We start from the raw sequence: 17,122 nt of genomic DNA, 5'->3' as shown, positions 1-17,122 counted from the left end.
GGCACCAGAGAAACATGAGCAAAGTTGGCTGTCCTCAGAGCCATCCCTAACGCCACATCGATTCACCTCACAGCTCCATCAAGGTGTGGTCGATCTTGATGCCGAAACAGCTCAACAAAGTGCACGTTGGTGCCATGAGTCAGGCAAGCTATCTTGTGCAGGTCACCATTAGGGTTGCCATAATCTCGGAATCCAAAACCAGGACGAAACTTACGGTCACCGTAGCTGATCGAAGGAAATAAGAGGAATAAGGAGTCCTCATGCCCATAAGCTAACGGAAATGTGCATTTAATTAATGATCCAGATTTTAGGAAGGACTGCTTCATTAAGAAAGCATTTATTACAAAACATAAGAATATGCATTACATTATTCAGTACACGAAGTTCTATTGTCATCATTGGAGCTTCGTATTCAGTTCTTCCTCGCTTTATACTTGGAAACTGTTCAGTATATTCCTCCCTGGACTTAACCTTCCGTCTAGCCGACATTATTAAACCACCAGTCAAATAATAACTATTTAATACAATATAACACAACGAAATCGCAAGCACAACAAACCATGCGAACATTCAACAAGCTAATCAAAGAGGATAATACTCTTCATTGCCAGAGACGACTGACCTCCCACTGTATCGACAACTCGCAATCTCGCAAATCGAAGAGGATATACCGTACTCCTGAGCCTGACTGCCCATTGTTTCCATACCTCGAAAGCCTGCTCTGTTTGGATTTTATATAATGTGAAGGCAAAGAGATAACATATTGGTGCTTCTTTGACAGCAATTTTTGAAATTACCGGAAGTTGACTTCAAATCCAGCAAATATCGCGGACATTTGCCTTTTCGGCCCGGACGTTTTCATTTTCCCTAAAATCGCGGACTGTCCGTGAAATCCGTGGCGTATGGCAACCCTAGTCACCACTTATGTCATATGCCCCATCCCTGTCCAAACTGTTTCTCCTCCCCCACGCCCTCTTTAGTAAGGTCCTTACATAAAGACCCTAGGTCCTCTATCACATTACTTAGCCCTGTTTGGTTTGAAGATACTGGTGGCCTGGTACGCTGTCCCTAACCTTTCCTGTAGGTGAGGGCCTACACCTCGCCCATGGCTACTACCTAGCAGCAGCACTTTCTTCTTCCTAACACTTTGTACATTCGTAGGCTTCTTGGCTTCGGTTGAAGTGTGCTGGACATTTCCTGCTCCTCGTTCTACCTGAGGCTCTTCTCCACTTAACTCTGGCAGTGGCAGATACCAGTGTTTCGTGTTGACAAAACGAAACTGTAAGTAGCACCAGTGTCTCCTGGAAGAGCTGCACTATGTTTTCGTTTCGGCTTTATTAGCGGCAAAAAAATTTAAAATGAGTTCTGGAAAGTTTGCAAAATGCGTTTCTTAACGATGCTACCGAATTGCCGAGATGCGGTAAACTTTTGTTATTGAATTTAGTTGGTTACAATAAGCGAATGAAAGCTTAAGAACAGATCAAATTTACATCTGCTCCAAACCGTAACTCTGTTGGAGATCTCTTACTATAGATAACTGGCGTTAAGTGTGATGTACGATGTAGGACTGTTCATATTTTTAAAAAATATCGGCAATCCGATACATCGATGTTTAGAGAGTATTATCGATTCTCGATATATCGACAAAATGTTTCGATATATCGACAGAAAACTGCGACTTACCGGCTATAAAATTATTGAATGCATATTGCAAATATACTGAGGGTTTTAGAGCTGTATATTTAAGTATTGATTTATTATTAAGTCTTCTGTAAATCAACAAGCTAGTAGAGCACGAATTAAAAGGAAAAGATGCACATTCACGTTTGGCAATAACCACTTTGCTAACAGTGGTATATGCATGTAAGTAGCACAGTAGAATGTCAAAAGATTAAAAAACAGCCGACCAGTTGCAAAGGATAAAGTAATCTTTACCTAGGTTTCAATAGATATAAATCTATCTTCTTCAGAAGACGGCCTGGGGACATTGAACATCATAATTTATATTCAAGGTAAGATACATGACTCAAGAATAAAGTATAACATATATTAGGAGAATCTTGTATTACAACATGTGAGAAGGATTGCTGATACTTACAATATTACAGTAACATGGAGTGAAGTATCCTAGTCATTTTAGCAAACATTTATATAACTCAGTTGATCTAAATAAAACATAGCCCTGAGAACAGGGTTTGTCAGACATATAGAAATTAAGAACATAGTAGTTGAAGAGCGCATGGGCGACTGAGTAAAATCGGCCAGCGTAGTAGCACTGCGGCCAGGGCAGGTGGCGCTCAGGTCGCAAACTATTTGCTGATTGGCGTACTGAAGTAACATGTGAAGTATCAATATTAAATGCATCCTTAGATAGAGTTACAAAAATAAATGAAATCATTTACCACTCCCGTTGTGACATACTGGGAGTTATAGGAGCAATCACGTAGAACATTCATCAAAAACAGGGCAGGTGGCGCTTTCGCCACGAGTAATATGTAGTGGCATATACAGCCAGAATATAAAGGTTATATTACCATAATAGTGAAACACATAGGATGTATATAAGTAACAAATTTTAGAAAATCGTAATGGCTCTTAAGTCATAAGCTCTTCAACTACTATGTTCTTAATTTTTATATGTCTGACAACCCATGTTCTCAGGGCTATGTTTTATTTAGATCAACTGAGTTATATAAATGTTTGCTAAAATGACTAGGATACTTCACTCCATGTTACTGTAATATTGTAAGTATCAGCAATCCTTCTCACATGTTGTAATACAAGATTCTCCTAATATATGTTATACTTTATTCTTGACTCATGTATCTTACCTTGAATATAAATTATGATGTTCATTGTCCCCAGGCCGTCTTCTGAAGAAGATAGATTTATATCTATTGAAACCTAGGTAGAGATTACTTTATCCTTTGCAACTGGTCGGCTGTTTTTTAATCTTTTGACGTGGAACCGTTGCTGTAGCGCAGCTATGTTTAAAATACAGTAGAAGGTGTCCGATGGGTCCGTCGTTCGGTTTCGTCACCTATCGGATTTGTCGTAACTCTCCACGTCGGCTCCCCAGTTATCTTATTTCTGCCAGCGCATGTTCTAGTGTCAAAATTGCGTGGTGAAGCTAAACATTGCTGCGCTCGTGCGTTAAAACCTCAGCATTCGCCCATTTCGTTTCGCTGAAAGAAACACAGCGGTAGGTTTATGCAGTAGCTGACTTATCGCGTTTTCCGATCAAGCTTTCTACTTTTTTCTAACGCAACAACAAAGTTATGCCTGTAAATCGAGGTGAGGAAAATTATTGTATTAAGAAGAATGAAGAATACTTACATGATTACAAAATACACTATTCCAGTAGTGCGACAGTTATAACGCAGATAATGAGAGGGATTACGGTTGTGCGATTTAAGACCGAGTTCCTGACATGAAGTACATTCGAGATCAGTTGTATGATAACAACCTCCTTATTAATAATCGAAACTTACGAAAAAAAATTTTGGTGTGCAGGTACTTAAGCCGCTCACACCAAAACGTCAGCTGAAACAGCCTGTGCATCTTTTTTTTTTTTTTGTGACAATGGGAAAAAACTGTTAACATTTCTCTCCTCGGTATTACACATGCTTGTAATGAAACGGCCCTCTCATTATTTAACGACGCATCATTTACTAGAAAGATTTTTAAGGCTTAATTCTGTCATGATTTTTCCGTGATGCGCTACGTATGATTGATGGCTTTATTTCAGTCTTCAGGAGCGAAGTTTCCTAAGATTTCTGTTGCCGAGTGCCTCGATTGCAGGCAGCGTAATTTGATTTTCTTAGCGCTGAAAACGTAACGTTTAATTTACGTCCATATCAATTTTGTAGCGTTGAAATGATAGCGACAAGGTCACTGTATACACGTATGCTTTTTGCCAGCTCGTCGATTTCGTTTTTTCGGAGTTTATGGAGAGACAAATACCGTACATAAGCTACACCTTTTCGAGATGTATCGCTAATTTCGACGCTTAGTCCAATCATTTCCTCCTTCCGCTTTACTATGGTAGGCGTCTCATCAACGAATGGTGGGCATCATTACGAGTACATACGTACAATTGTAGTAAGAGTAGACACGTAACGCGCAGATCATTCTTCTCAACTGACCTCGTACGGCAATTCTCCGTCCAAGACAGCAAACAAAATACCGGCGCGTAACGAAAGGTATCACAGAGTGGCACTATAGGGCAGGTGGCAAGTGACGTAGTTTTGGGGGTGAAGGTGCGGCAACCGCTGGCACTTACTACGGCTACATGTTTCGTGGGACTGGCTCGACGAGGTTAACCTCACTGGAATGGCTGAATGTGTGACGTTTCTTCCTCCCGAGCGTCATACCACTACTTGCTTCCTAAATGTCAACTCAAAAGTTAGAGAAACTCTCCCATTGGATGAAACACGATTTGCCTGTTAAATCAGCCACAGTGACCTCAGAGAATCTTGGTCCTCGCAGATCAGAGACAAAAGAGATTAATATGATTTTTGTAAACTGCAGGGGCATCCAAGGAAAGGTACCAGAATCTGTATCGCTTACTGAAGGTTATAATGCACAGATAGTATTGGGAACAGAAAGCTGCTTGAAACGAGACGTCAGTGAGAACCAAATCTTTTGGAATGTTTATCGTAAGGATAGGTTAGTCGCCGATGGTGGCGGCGTGTTTATTGCAGTAAAAAAAAATCGATAAAATCTTGCGAGATTATGACGGAGTCCGAATGTGAATTAATCTGAGTGAAACTGAGTATCAAAGAACGGTCAAAAATGGTGATCGGATGCTTTTATAGACTACCTGGGTCAGGATATGTAGTTGTAGAGCGCTTCAGACAGAACTTGCAAAATATCATTAGTAATTTTCCTGATCATGCCGTTGTAATAGGGTGTGACTTCAAAATGGCGCTGAGCACTATGGGACTTAACTCCTGAGGTCATCAGTCCCCTAGAACTTAGAACTACTTAAGCCTAAGGACATCAGACACATCCATGCCCGAGGCAGGATTCGAACCTGCGACCGTAGCGGTCGCGCAGTTCTAGACTGTAGCGCCTAGAACCGCTCGGCCATCCCGGGCGGCTGACTTCAATTTGCCAGGTATAGATTGGGAGTGTTATGCCATCAAAACTGGTGCCAGAGACAGGGATTCGTGTGGCATTATTCTGGATGTCTTCTCCCAAAATTACCTTGGGCAGATAGAGAACCAACTCGTGAGGGTAACGTCTTAGACCACTCGGCAACAAACAGACCTGAACTTATCGAATCAGTTAACGTAGAGGAAGGTATCAGTGATCATAAGGCTGTGACAGCATCTATGACGACGGGTCCTACAAGGAATGTTAAGGAAGGTGGGAAGATATGTTTGCTCAGCAAGGCTGACAGAATACAAATTTCAGAAAGGCATCGTTCAATATGCCCTAGACAAGTATGAGCCAAGTAATGTTTGAAGCGATGGGAAAGATCCACAATGGTTTAATAGCCGTGTTAGAAAAGCGCTACGAAAACAAAGAGCACTTCATCTCAGATTCAAGAAAAATAAAAACCTAGCTGACAAAACAATAGCTGAACGAAGCGGAAATGGGCGTAAGGAGAGCAATGAAAGAAGCGTTCAATGATTTTGAAAGGAAGACGTTGTCAACCGACCTGAGTAAAAACCCTAAGAGATTTTGGTCGTATGTGAAATCAGTAAGTGGGTCAAAATCGTCTATTCATTCTCTCATCGACCACACAGCCACCGAAACGGAAGATAACAGAGAGAAGACCGAATTCCGTATTTCGGCCTTCCGAAATTGTTTCACTGTGAAAGATAGTAACACTGTCCCTCCTTTCAATCGTCGTACGAACGTCGAAATGGCAGATATTGAGAGAACCAATCGCAGAATTGAAAAGCAGCTACAATCGCTTAGTAGTGGAAATGCGTCAGGACCAGATGAGATACTTATAAGATTCTATAAAGATTATGCGAAAGAACTTCTCCCCTTCTAGCAGTAATTTATCGTAGATCGCTTGAGCAACGAGATGTACCTGACGACTGGCAAAAAGCGCAGGTCATTCCCGTTTTTAAGAAAGGCCGTAAGACAGATCCACACAATTATAGACCCATATCGTGGACGTCAATCTGTTGTAGAATTATGGAACATGTTTTATGCTCAAGGATTATGACGTTTTTGGAAAATGAACATCTCCTCTATAAAAATCAACGTGGATTTCGCAAACAGAGATCCCGCGAAACTCAGCTCGCTCTGTTCCTCCGTGAGATCCACAGCGCAGTGGGCAACGGCGCTCAGGCTCATGCCGTGCTCCTCGATTGCAGTAAGGCATTTGACACCGTCCAGCATTGCCGTTTAATGAAAAAATACGAGCTTACGAAGAATCGGAGCAGGCTTGCGATTGGATTCAAGACTTTCTTGCAGATAGAAATGGTTCAAATGGCTCTGAGTTCTATGGGACTTAACTTCTGAGGTCATCAGTCCCTAGAACTTAGAACTACTTAAACCTAACTAACCTAAGTACATCACACACATCCATGCCCGTAGCGGTCGCGCGGTTCCAGACTGTAGCGCCTAAAACCGCTCGGACACTCCGGCCGGCCTTTCTTGCAGATAGAACTCAACACGTCACTCTTAACTGAACAAAATCGACAGATGTAAAGATAATATCCGGCATACCACAGGGAAGTGTGATAGGATCGTTGCTGTTTACAATATATATAAATGATCTAGTAGAAAGCGTCGGATGCTCTTTAAGGCTATTGTGTATACCAAAGTAGCAACGCTAGAAGATAGTAAAAATTTGCAGAACGACCTGCAGAGAGTTGATGAATTGTGCAGGCTGTGGCAGTTGACCCTGAACGTAAATAAATGTATTATATTGCAAAGGAAAAGAAATCCACTGCTGTACAGCTACACTATTGATGACAAATAGTCGGAGACAATGTCTGCCGTAAAATATCTGCGTGTAACTATCCAGAACGACCTTAAGTGGAATGACCACTTAAAACAGATAGTGGGAAAAGTAGACACCAGACTCAGATTCATCGGAAGAATCTTAAGAAAATTTAATTCATCCACGAAAGAAGTGGCTTATAAGGCGTTTGTTCGCCCGATTCTTGAGTATTGTTCTTCTATCTGGGATGCCTATTAGGTAGGACTGATAGAGAAGATCCAACGAAGAGCTGCGCGTTTCGTCTCGGGATCGTTTAGCTGGCGAGAGAGCGTTACGGAGATGCTAAACAAACTCCACTGGCAGACGCTACAAGAGAGGCGTTGTGCAACACGGCGAGATTTGCTATTGAAATTTGCGTATTGATCACGAGGAGAAAATTCGAAAAATTAGAACCAATACAGAGGCTTACCGACAATCATTTTTTCCACGCACTATTCGCGAGTGGAACAGATAGCCGTACCGAAAGTACCCTACACCACACACCATTAGTATGGTGTAGACGTAGATGAAAAGTAATTTTGAACCTCCGCCGTAGCTGTCAACCCAAATGTAATTTTGAACAGACGTTACCTAGCTTAAAGGCTGCTGCACATTGCCGCTTTAGTGCTAAAGTGTGGTGTACTGTTTCTTAGCCGAAGTGGCCTTGCGGTTAAAGGCGCTGCAGTCCGGAACCGCAAGACCGCTACGGTCGCAGGTTCGAATCCTGCCTCGGGCATGGATGTTTGTGATGTCCTTAGGTTAGTTAGGTTTAAGTAGTTCTAGGGGACTAATGACCTCAGAAGTTGAGTCCCATAGTGCTCAGAGCCATTTGAGGTTGGCGACAGGCGATAGCATTCCACACCGGTAGCGGCATGAAGTCATCCGACTTCTACCGGTTTCTTTGCTCCCAGAAAACTGTCAGTGTCAATACCGTGCGTGTACTTGGTAGCACACTTTTACTTGGCCGTTGTCTGATGATCGATGGAAGTCGGTTGACTTCGTGCCGCTCCGGAATTCTTATGCACGCTGCCAACCTAAGCTCTGCAACGGGGTTGTGTGCTGTAACAATAAGTAGCAATTATGAGTGTAGTGTTGGCCCTTGTATGCATAGTGATTGTTAATATTATTTACCTAAATGAATGAAGAGGCTGGCCCTTCTAGCGACTCGCCATAAATCATCATGTCGCCTCTGCATTGCCGCATTACATGTTTGCTTCTGTCATAAGACAACGCTAGCTGCTCTGGGAAACGGGAGGTGGGCGTCTCTCCAGCAGCTATTATGCGACGGGCCGATCGCAAGATTCACCTCGAAACATTGTGCACTCAGGGGAAAAGTTGAAGTGTGAGATGATGATTTTTTTTTTTTTTTTTTTTTTTTTTTTTTAGTAGCAGCCAATAGCCAGTAAGCGCACGTATACAAAACACGGATATAGCAGCATGAATTTTTCGACGTCTGCTGACCAAGAGCAACGGAGCTCGATGCTTACGAAGAAGTTTGCAAATAACGTTCAGCTCTTATGTCTGTGGGGCTGGATCCTCAGCATGCAATCCACATCTTCCCGTACGTCTGAACTTAGCAAAACATCTAACGTATTGTTTTTCAGAATCGGAAATAAAACAGTTGTGACTGTTCAAACAAATTTCGGGCTTGCAGCCGGTCGTCGTTCAATACTTCGCACGATATTTCAACTGGGCACCTGCCAGTCATCTTCAGGTGAGCCGTCGCAGACTGGCGATAAAGTTTTTTTTTTTCTTTATTGTATTTCAATTCCCCATCGGGGCGGGCTGGCAGCAGCATATGCGCTGCTCTTCAGCCGAAAGACATAGAACAAAACAATAGAAGACATTTAAAAACAGCAAAGGAGAGAATAAGGTGAACATAGATATAAAAAAAGGGGGAACATCATGGAAGGCAATAGACAAAAAACGGGGTGACTGTAAAATGGAGATAAAAAAACTGTTGAAAAGTAGCACACACAAAAAGCCACACACTGCGACGATTAAAATTCACAACAGTTGTGACCATTTGAGTTTTAGCAGAGATTAGCACGTATAGAAGCAGACATTATTTTCTGTCCCTATATTGGTGAGTGGAGACGGGTGCTGTTGGCTCAAAAATGAGGTTAGCTGTGATTAACGTTCTCTATAAACTCTTATTGTTACTATCTGTAAGCAAATAGTACTGTATGTATATTTGATATTTCTGTACAGCACCGATAATGTTGCTGAAGAATCAGTTTCACAAAATGTCACATAGTCCTACCCATAGCGTAAGGACATTCGTTGCAAAGGTGCCCTTATATGAATGGTAAAAAAAGCAACCAGTAAATACGAAAAAGACTAGAGTGTTTTATGTTGACATGTAAACAATTACTTTGTAGTTCACAGTGTTTGAAGTTGGAACAGAGGTCTTCCGTCTAAGACAAATATTTGTTCTTCTCTCACCCCTCCCTCAGAACCAATCTTCTGCTTCTTTGGGTGGCAGTATCTCCATACACATCAGTTTCAATTCTCACAGTGACTTGAAATCATTGTATACTTATCTTTAAATTTGCATGTGAATGCCATTAACATTATGAAACCCAGCTTCCTGCCCTTTCGAAAGCCCAGAGGGGTCATTGTAACACCTCTATGACAACAGTGTTCTTAATTATTATTTCAAAATTGTATTTAGTTATTATATTTTAAAGATTCCACAGGATTTATTTACCATTTAATATAGGCCTACATAATTGCAAATAAAATGCCACAGAAAACAAATACAATCAATTATTAAAAAAATAACCAAAGTTCACTGAAACATGTAACTTTGCATAGTTTTAAATGCATAGAAAAATTGAATTATTCCTCTTTACAGCAATTTCATCTAGTTCATACTTCCACACATTTGACAGATTTGTAATCAGTTTTCTTTGTGCATTTTCCACAAAACACCTTCTTGCAAACAGTGCGCTTGGAAGTAGTTTTGAATTTAAGAACTTAAGATTTACCGCGTGTCTGTGCTGTGTCATTTTCATTTTCATAATTGTCCGTGGTCCTACAAAGTGAGTGACTCTTCATCTACTTAGAATGTGGTTCCTCTGAAAGTTGTTGAATAAAATGTCTTCTTTTGATCTCAACTCCAGTATCAGTTCTGAATACTACATTATGCATTTATTCCTGCTAATTCGAGAATGTTGTAGAAGGAGTGTACTAGACATCTTGAGAAAGTCTTGGCCAGATACTGTGTGGCCATTTGGTCTTCTTGTAATAATCTATAGGTTCATGAGTTTTTTCCATATTTGTATTTATAGTTACACTAGGATGAAAGTAACTCATTACTAGAATTTTTTTACTGTTAAAGTACTATCGAGGAAATATCATCATGTTTTAAAAATTTTGTCGAATAGAGAGGTGCTTTCAAAGACTTCAGAGAATGTGGTATTTTTCTTGTTGCCTTATTTACTGCTCTTGCGATGGGGGTTGACTTTCTGCAAGTTTCTTGGCAATTTTGAGGGAAGTGAATTAATTATCTGTAGAGATGTTTCTGCCTCTGTATAGCAATGGTTCCTTAAGACACATCGGTACCTAATCTGAAACCCATACATTTTGAGATCATGCAATACCCTTACCAAGATAAAGGAAACCACTGAGAATATACTACTGTCAACATCTATCTCTGAGCAGCACTTTTGTCCATACTTGTCAGGCTTTGAAGCCATGAATTGTGTGAAACAACACCTAGGTTTACTCAGGAGAGTTGCTCATCTGTCATTATGTCAGATCCAATTTTGTAATATATGGTGCAGTTTTATATGATATTTTTTCCAAACAGCAGAAGCCAATGCAGATTTATTATTCTGTAAATGTACAGTAGTTGTAGACTTCTCACCAAACCTCAGGAATCTCGTAATTACTCAGGATCTGTGTCTACTCATGGTTTCTACACAATATGGTAGGCCCCAGGAGCTTGACTATAAGCTGTGGAGGTCTGTACTCCTGCATCCACTCCCACCACAAGCGTAGATAATTGCAATAAATGCTTCTGTTTTTTTTTTCATAATTGTCGTCCAGTTGTCATTTCCTAGTACTGTGTGTGTCTCTGTTATAGTATGTTTCAAAATGTATTTGACTATGAAATTGTCTATGAACAGGGGCCACCCACTTGATACAAGTTCATCTCTTACATTTCTTCTTGCGTGTGGTGTAAGTAAAGAATACTCTCTCAAAATATTATGACAAGGAAGACATCCACCTTAGGCACTGCTTCTGTCCAGACTGTACTGTCAGGAGCAACTTCTATGTATGTTACATCAGGTGATGAAGGAACAGTCACTTATTTTATACTCGGAGGAGCAGAATCATCTCCTCTTCTGTTATATGAATTTTCCAGACACATGAAACACAATAATTAAACTAACTTTAATTATACCAGTCTTAATGATGATATGGTAGAGAGTGGAAATCTATAATAAATGATTTGCTATCAATAATTTTAATGAAACGTACAACAACTGAACAACTCACCATGGCACTTAGACACAAAGGCAAAGATAGCAGAGTCAAAGATCATAACATCAAAGATGAATAATAGTATTCCAGTGGGCAATGGTCGCCACACTAACTAATAACTGTAAAACTGTACAAAAGCTATTACTAGTGTAAATTCTAATTTACGTACTGTAAGATTGTATTTAGGTAAGGGTACTACTATAATAAATTAGCAGAAATGACTATAATAACATACTTACTACACTTCAATATCCAAAGAGTCAGTATCATTACTATTAGATGATTTATCGTCCCTAGTTGCCTGATTATGAACTGTCAGAACGAAGTTCACTGCCATCTGTAAAGTGACCATTGTTGTGTAAAACAAAATAGCTTCAACAAGGCAGTGCATGAAATGAATGGACTGAAGACAGCGGTAAATCTTATTGAATCCATTGTTTTCCATTCATAGCATAATAATATAAACAAAAGTTAGTTATTACATCTCATAGTAAATGAGATGAAGTTTGGAATGGCATGAAATAAGCATAAGGCATACCAATAAACGAAAGTATAGGCTTATCTTAAAGGAGTCAATATGATCACTGTGGACATTAAAGGCGTACCCTGCAAAAAGTCATGATCAGTTATGCAAAATGCGCTGTTCTTCAGTATAATAAAAGTATATCCCAAACGAATAAAAGTCGTAAGGGAAATGTTGCTGAAATCATTGTGTGCAACATAGCCATCACTTCAAAACAAAAAGGGGTCTTTTTACCCCTCTGGGCATTCTAATGTTAACAAATACTGCAGTTTTGATGCCCATGTGTGCAATTAGATAGATTCCATCTGTTCGCTGGAGATTATTTTTCTGTGCCAATTCTCTTCCAGGAATTAGGATCGACAGGATATGCTTCATCTCTTGGGAGGCCGGGCAGTCCAGGTCCAAAGGGTGAGCCTGGGATTCCAGGCATCCCAGGACTGCCCGGTGAAAGGGGTGTTCCCGGCAGTAAGGGAGACAGGGGAGATGCTGGACTAAAAGGACCAAAGGGGGACAGGGTAAGTTCCTGACGTCACGGTTACATCTCCACTGAATTTATGAGAAAATGAAAAGTACGAGATTTGCAGGAAGAGATAGAGTGCTAATGAACGTAAGGAAGACATGTTAAGTTGCAGACAGGCACAATTAAAAGACACTTGCTTAGATCTTTCAGCCACACCTTTCATCAGCAAGAGAGAAACACACACAATTCATATGCACAAGCAAGCACACTTTATGCACACATGACCACCAACTTCAACCTCTCAGGCCAGAATTCCGACCTGAGATGCTGGATTTGGCAGTCATGTGTGCATGAGGTGTGCTTGCTTGTCTGTCTGAATGGTGTGGTTTTCTCTTTTACTGATGAAAGCTGTGGCTGAAAGCATTATGTATGTGTCTTTTAATTGTGCCTGTCTGCAGCTGAATGTGTCTTCTTTATGATAAGTAGCAATCTGTCTTTTCCTACATTTTTAAACAATGGAAAATCCTGTATGGAATGTAACAGTGTCATGAAAAGAATAGTGGCTCCTCACCATATAGTGGAGATGCTGAGTCGCATATAGGTACAACAAAAAAACTGTCAGAAAGTGATTTTTGTGTGTGTGTGTGTGTGTGTGTGTGTGTGTGTGTGTGTGTGTGTGTGTGTTTGTATGTGTTTGCATATGTGTGTGTGTGTGTGTGTGTGTGTTTTGTCTACTTCTGACGAAGGCCTAGTTGGCCAAAAGCTCATTTACAGACAGTCTTTTTGTTGTGGCTATCTGTGACTGAGCATCACTATATGATGGGAGCAATTTTCCTACGTTGTTGATGTTCCCACCTGGAGTTTCCATTGTTTGAAAAGTACAGGATCGCTTTTCTTCTGTCATGCTGAATATAAGTACTGCTTTTTCTGTTTCCATATGATAGCAATGTAACATTTGTGAATTCTGTAACAAACTAAAATAGTAAAATTATTATAGTAATAATAATAATTATTATTATTATTATTTAAATGGTCACTATTATTATTATTATTTAAATGGTGACAGGGCCATCCAGGGCCTCAGGGTCCTGTTGGCTTTAAAGGAGAGCCTGGAGCTCCGGGAATAGATGGCATGCCTGGCTACCCCGGAACCAATGGAAGAGATGGTAACAAGGGACAGAAGGGTGAGTGCATTTCCACAGTTCATTGCTGCATGAGTGTCTCAGAGATTATTGTTTAATCTTCATAAGTTAATTATGCCATGTGTGATGCAGCACATTGGAAACTGCAGAGGAAAAGCTTTATTCATGGGAGTAGGGAGTAAAGGCTTCACTGTCACAGAAAAACAAGGATGGTGCTCGAGAGAGAAACTATAAGTATAATTGAGAAGTAGTGCGTCACAATTTCTGCTCCCAAATTATTGTGCTGGAGAAGCTAGGTTTTACCAAGTAACTTATTAGTTGAGTGCTGCATGTCAGATTCAGATGCCCTGGGACAGAGCAGCTCCCAACTTGGCGGCAGCAGTGACAAGTAATGAGATAAGATGGCATGTGTAGTACAGTTGTAATAATGTATTTGTCACTAACAGAGTGTATTGTAAACCTAAACTGTCTCATTTCACATCATAGAGGCCATAATTATGATCCAGAGAACATCTGATTAACTAAATAACTAACAGATATTTTTTCCCTGAACTACCTTCCTTTCTTTTATAGATGAAGAAGAATCAAATCTGCCTATGTTAAAAGTATAAGCACAGAACACATACTATTAAATAAAGTCTGTTGAAATGATCACATTTTGCAAGACATACATATGGAAATTTGCGGATTATGGGTTGTAAATGGAAATGATACATTTTGCAAGACATACATATGGAAATTTGCAGCTTTTGGGTTGTAAATGCTTCTCCTCTTTCCAAAACCACAATCATCACATTTTGTGCTTTGTTCCTCACATCAGAAAGAGGAACCAGAACACTATCAATACAGTGTAAATATGGAAAGCACTTTGTGATTTTTTTCTTATAGAAAAATATACTCTTTAACATTTTATAGTTAGATTTGATACAACATTGACACAAGAACAGCAGATTATGCCTGCCTTGTTGTGCATTGCACTGGGTTATCAATGTTAACCGCAACACCTTTGAACAAATTTACTGGAGGCATCTGTTTCGGGCTCTTTGGCCATTGCCTCTTTTGTTGACAGTATGGCAACATTTGTGGCAGGCATTGTCAAAGAATCATTATCTATTGCTCATGGTGAACTGAAGTCAAGCTCACATGTAGAGATTATGTGTAGTTGTGGTGGTATTGGCTGAGATTTTCTGTGCTCATCTGACTACGTATAAACTTGACCCACAACCTTGATCAATTCTTTGAGAATTTCAGCCAGTAACCCTAGGCAAACATCAGCTGAAGGACCCGAAACAAAGACCTTTATCCAGTATGTGAAGAAGTGGCCTCAGAATTTCGAATACGGGTGAACATTACTTAAAATATGAGTTATATACACTCCTGGAAATGGAAAAAAGAACACATTGACACCGGTGTGTCAGACCCACCATACTTGCTCCAGACACTGCGAGAGGGCTGTACAAGCAACGATCACACGCACGGCACAGCGGACACACCAGGAACCGCAGTGTTGGCCGTCGAATGGTGCTAGCTGCGCAGCATTTGTGCACCGCCGCCGTCAGTGTCAGCCAGTTTGCCGTGGCATACGGAGCTCCATCGCAGTCTTTAACACTGGTAGCATGCCGCGACAGCGTGGACGTGAACCGTATGTGCAGTTGACGGACTTTGAGCGAGGGTGTATAGTGGGCATGCGGGAGGCCGGGTGGACGTACTGCCGAATTGCTCAACACGTGGGGCGTGAGGTCTCCACAGTACATCGATGTTGTCGCCAGTGGTCGGCGGAAGGTGCACGTGCCCGTCGACCTGGGACCGGACCGCAGTGACGCACAGATGCACGCCAAGACCGTAGGATCCTACGCAGTGCCGTAGGGGACCGCACCGCCACTTCCCAGCAAATTAGGGACACTGTTGCTCCTGGGGTATCGGCGAGGACCATTCGCAACCGTCTCCATGAAGCTGGGCTACGGTCCCGCACACCGTTAGGCCGTCTTCCGCTCATGCCCCAAACATCGTGCAGCCCGCCTCCAGTGGTGTCGCGACAGGCGTGATTGGAGGGACGAATGGAGACGTGTCGTCTTCAGCGATGAGAGTCGCTTCTGCCTTGGTGCCAATGATGGTCGTATGCGTGTTTGGCACCGTGAAGGTGAGCGCCACAATCAGGACTGCAAACGACCGAGGCACACAGGGCCAACACCCAGCATCATGGTGTGGGGAGCGATCTCTGGCCGTACACCACTGGTGATCGTCGAGGGGACACTGAATAGTGCACGGTACATCCAAACCGTCATCGAACCCATCGTTCTACCATTCCTAGACCGGCAAGGGAACTTGCTGTTCCAACAGGAAAATGCACGTCTGCATGTATCCCGTGCCACCCAACGTGCTCTAGAAGGTGTAAGTCAACTACCCTGGCCAGCAAGATCTCCGGATCTGTCCCCCATTGAGCATGTTTGGGACTGGATGAAGCGTCGTCTCACGCGGTCTGCACGTCCAGCACGAACGCTGGTCCAACTGAGGCGCCATGTGGAAATGGCATGGCAAGCCGTTCCACAGGACTACATCCAGCATCTCTACGATCGTCTCCATGGGAGAATAGCAGCCTGCATTGCTGCGAAAGGTGGATATACACTGTACTAGTGCCGACATTGTGCATGCTCTGTTGGCTGTGTCTATGTGCCTGTGGTTCTGTCAGTGTGATCATGTGATGTATCTGACCCCAGGAATGTGTCAATAAAGTTTCCCCTTCCTGGGACAATGAATTCACGGTGTTCTTATTTCAATTTCCAGGAGTGTATATTTATAATAGAGGGAAACATTCCACGTGGGAAAAATTTATCTAAAAACAAAGATGATGTGACTTACCAAACGAAAGTGCTGGCAGGTCGATAGACACACAAACATACACACAAAATTCAAGCTTTCGCAACCAGCGGTTGCTTCATCAGGAAAGAGGGAAGGAGAGGGAAAGACGAAAGGATGTGGGTTTTAAGGGAGAGGGTAAGGAGTCATTCCAATCCAGGGAGTGGAAAGACTTACCTTCTACATCTACATCTACATTTATACTCAGCAAGCCACCCAACGGTGTGTGGCGGAGGGCACTTTACGTGCCACTGTCATTACCTCCCTTTCCTGTTCCAGTCGCGTATGGTTCGCGGGAAGAACGACTGTCTGAAAGCCTCTGTGCGCGCTCTAATCTCTCTAATTTTACATTCGTGATCTCCTCGGGAGGTATAAGTAGGGGGAAGCAATATATTCGATACCTCATCCAGAAACGCACCCTCTCGAAACCTGGACAGCAAGCTACACCGCGATGCAGAGCGCCTCTCTTGCAGAGTCTGCCACTTGAGTTTATTAAACATCTCCGTAACGCTATCACGGTTACAAAATAATCCTGTGACGAAACGCGCCGCTCTTCTTTGGATTTTCTCTATCTCCTCCGTCAACCCGATCTGGTAAGGATCCCACACTGGTGAGCAATACTCAAGTATAGGTCGAACGAGTGTTTTGTAAGCCACCTCCTTTGTTGACGGACTACATTTTCTAAGCACTCTCCCAATGAATCT

General features: G+C 41.8%; 1 protein-coding gene across 1 annotated transcript in view; it reads left to right on the top strand.

Annotated features, from left to right (window-relative positions):
- LOC126251896 (collagen alpha-1(I) chain-like) overlaps positions 1-17,122 on the top strand; it is a 1,054,386-nt gene that overhangs the window by 843,267 nt on the left and 193,997 nt on the right. The window contains exons 12-13 of the mRNA XM_049952611.1: positions 12,308-12,475; positions 13,487-13,604. Of these exons, the coding sequence (XP_049808568.1) occupies positions 12,308-12,475; positions 13,487-13,604 (286 nt within the window). The remainder of the gene's footprint in view (positions 1-12,307; positions 12,476-13,486; positions 13,605-17,122) is intronic.

The sequence above is a fragment of the Schistocerca nitens genome, chromosome 4 (genome assembly GCF_023898315.1).
Source record: "Schistocerca nitens isolate TAMUIC-IGC-003100 chromosome 4, iqSchNite1.1, whole genome shotgun sequence".
Lineage (NCBI taxonomy): Eukaryota > Metazoa > Arthropoda > Insecta > Orthoptera > Acrididae > Schistocerca > Schistocerca nitens.
This window is presented reverse-complemented; position numbering and strand designations above follow the sequence as displayed.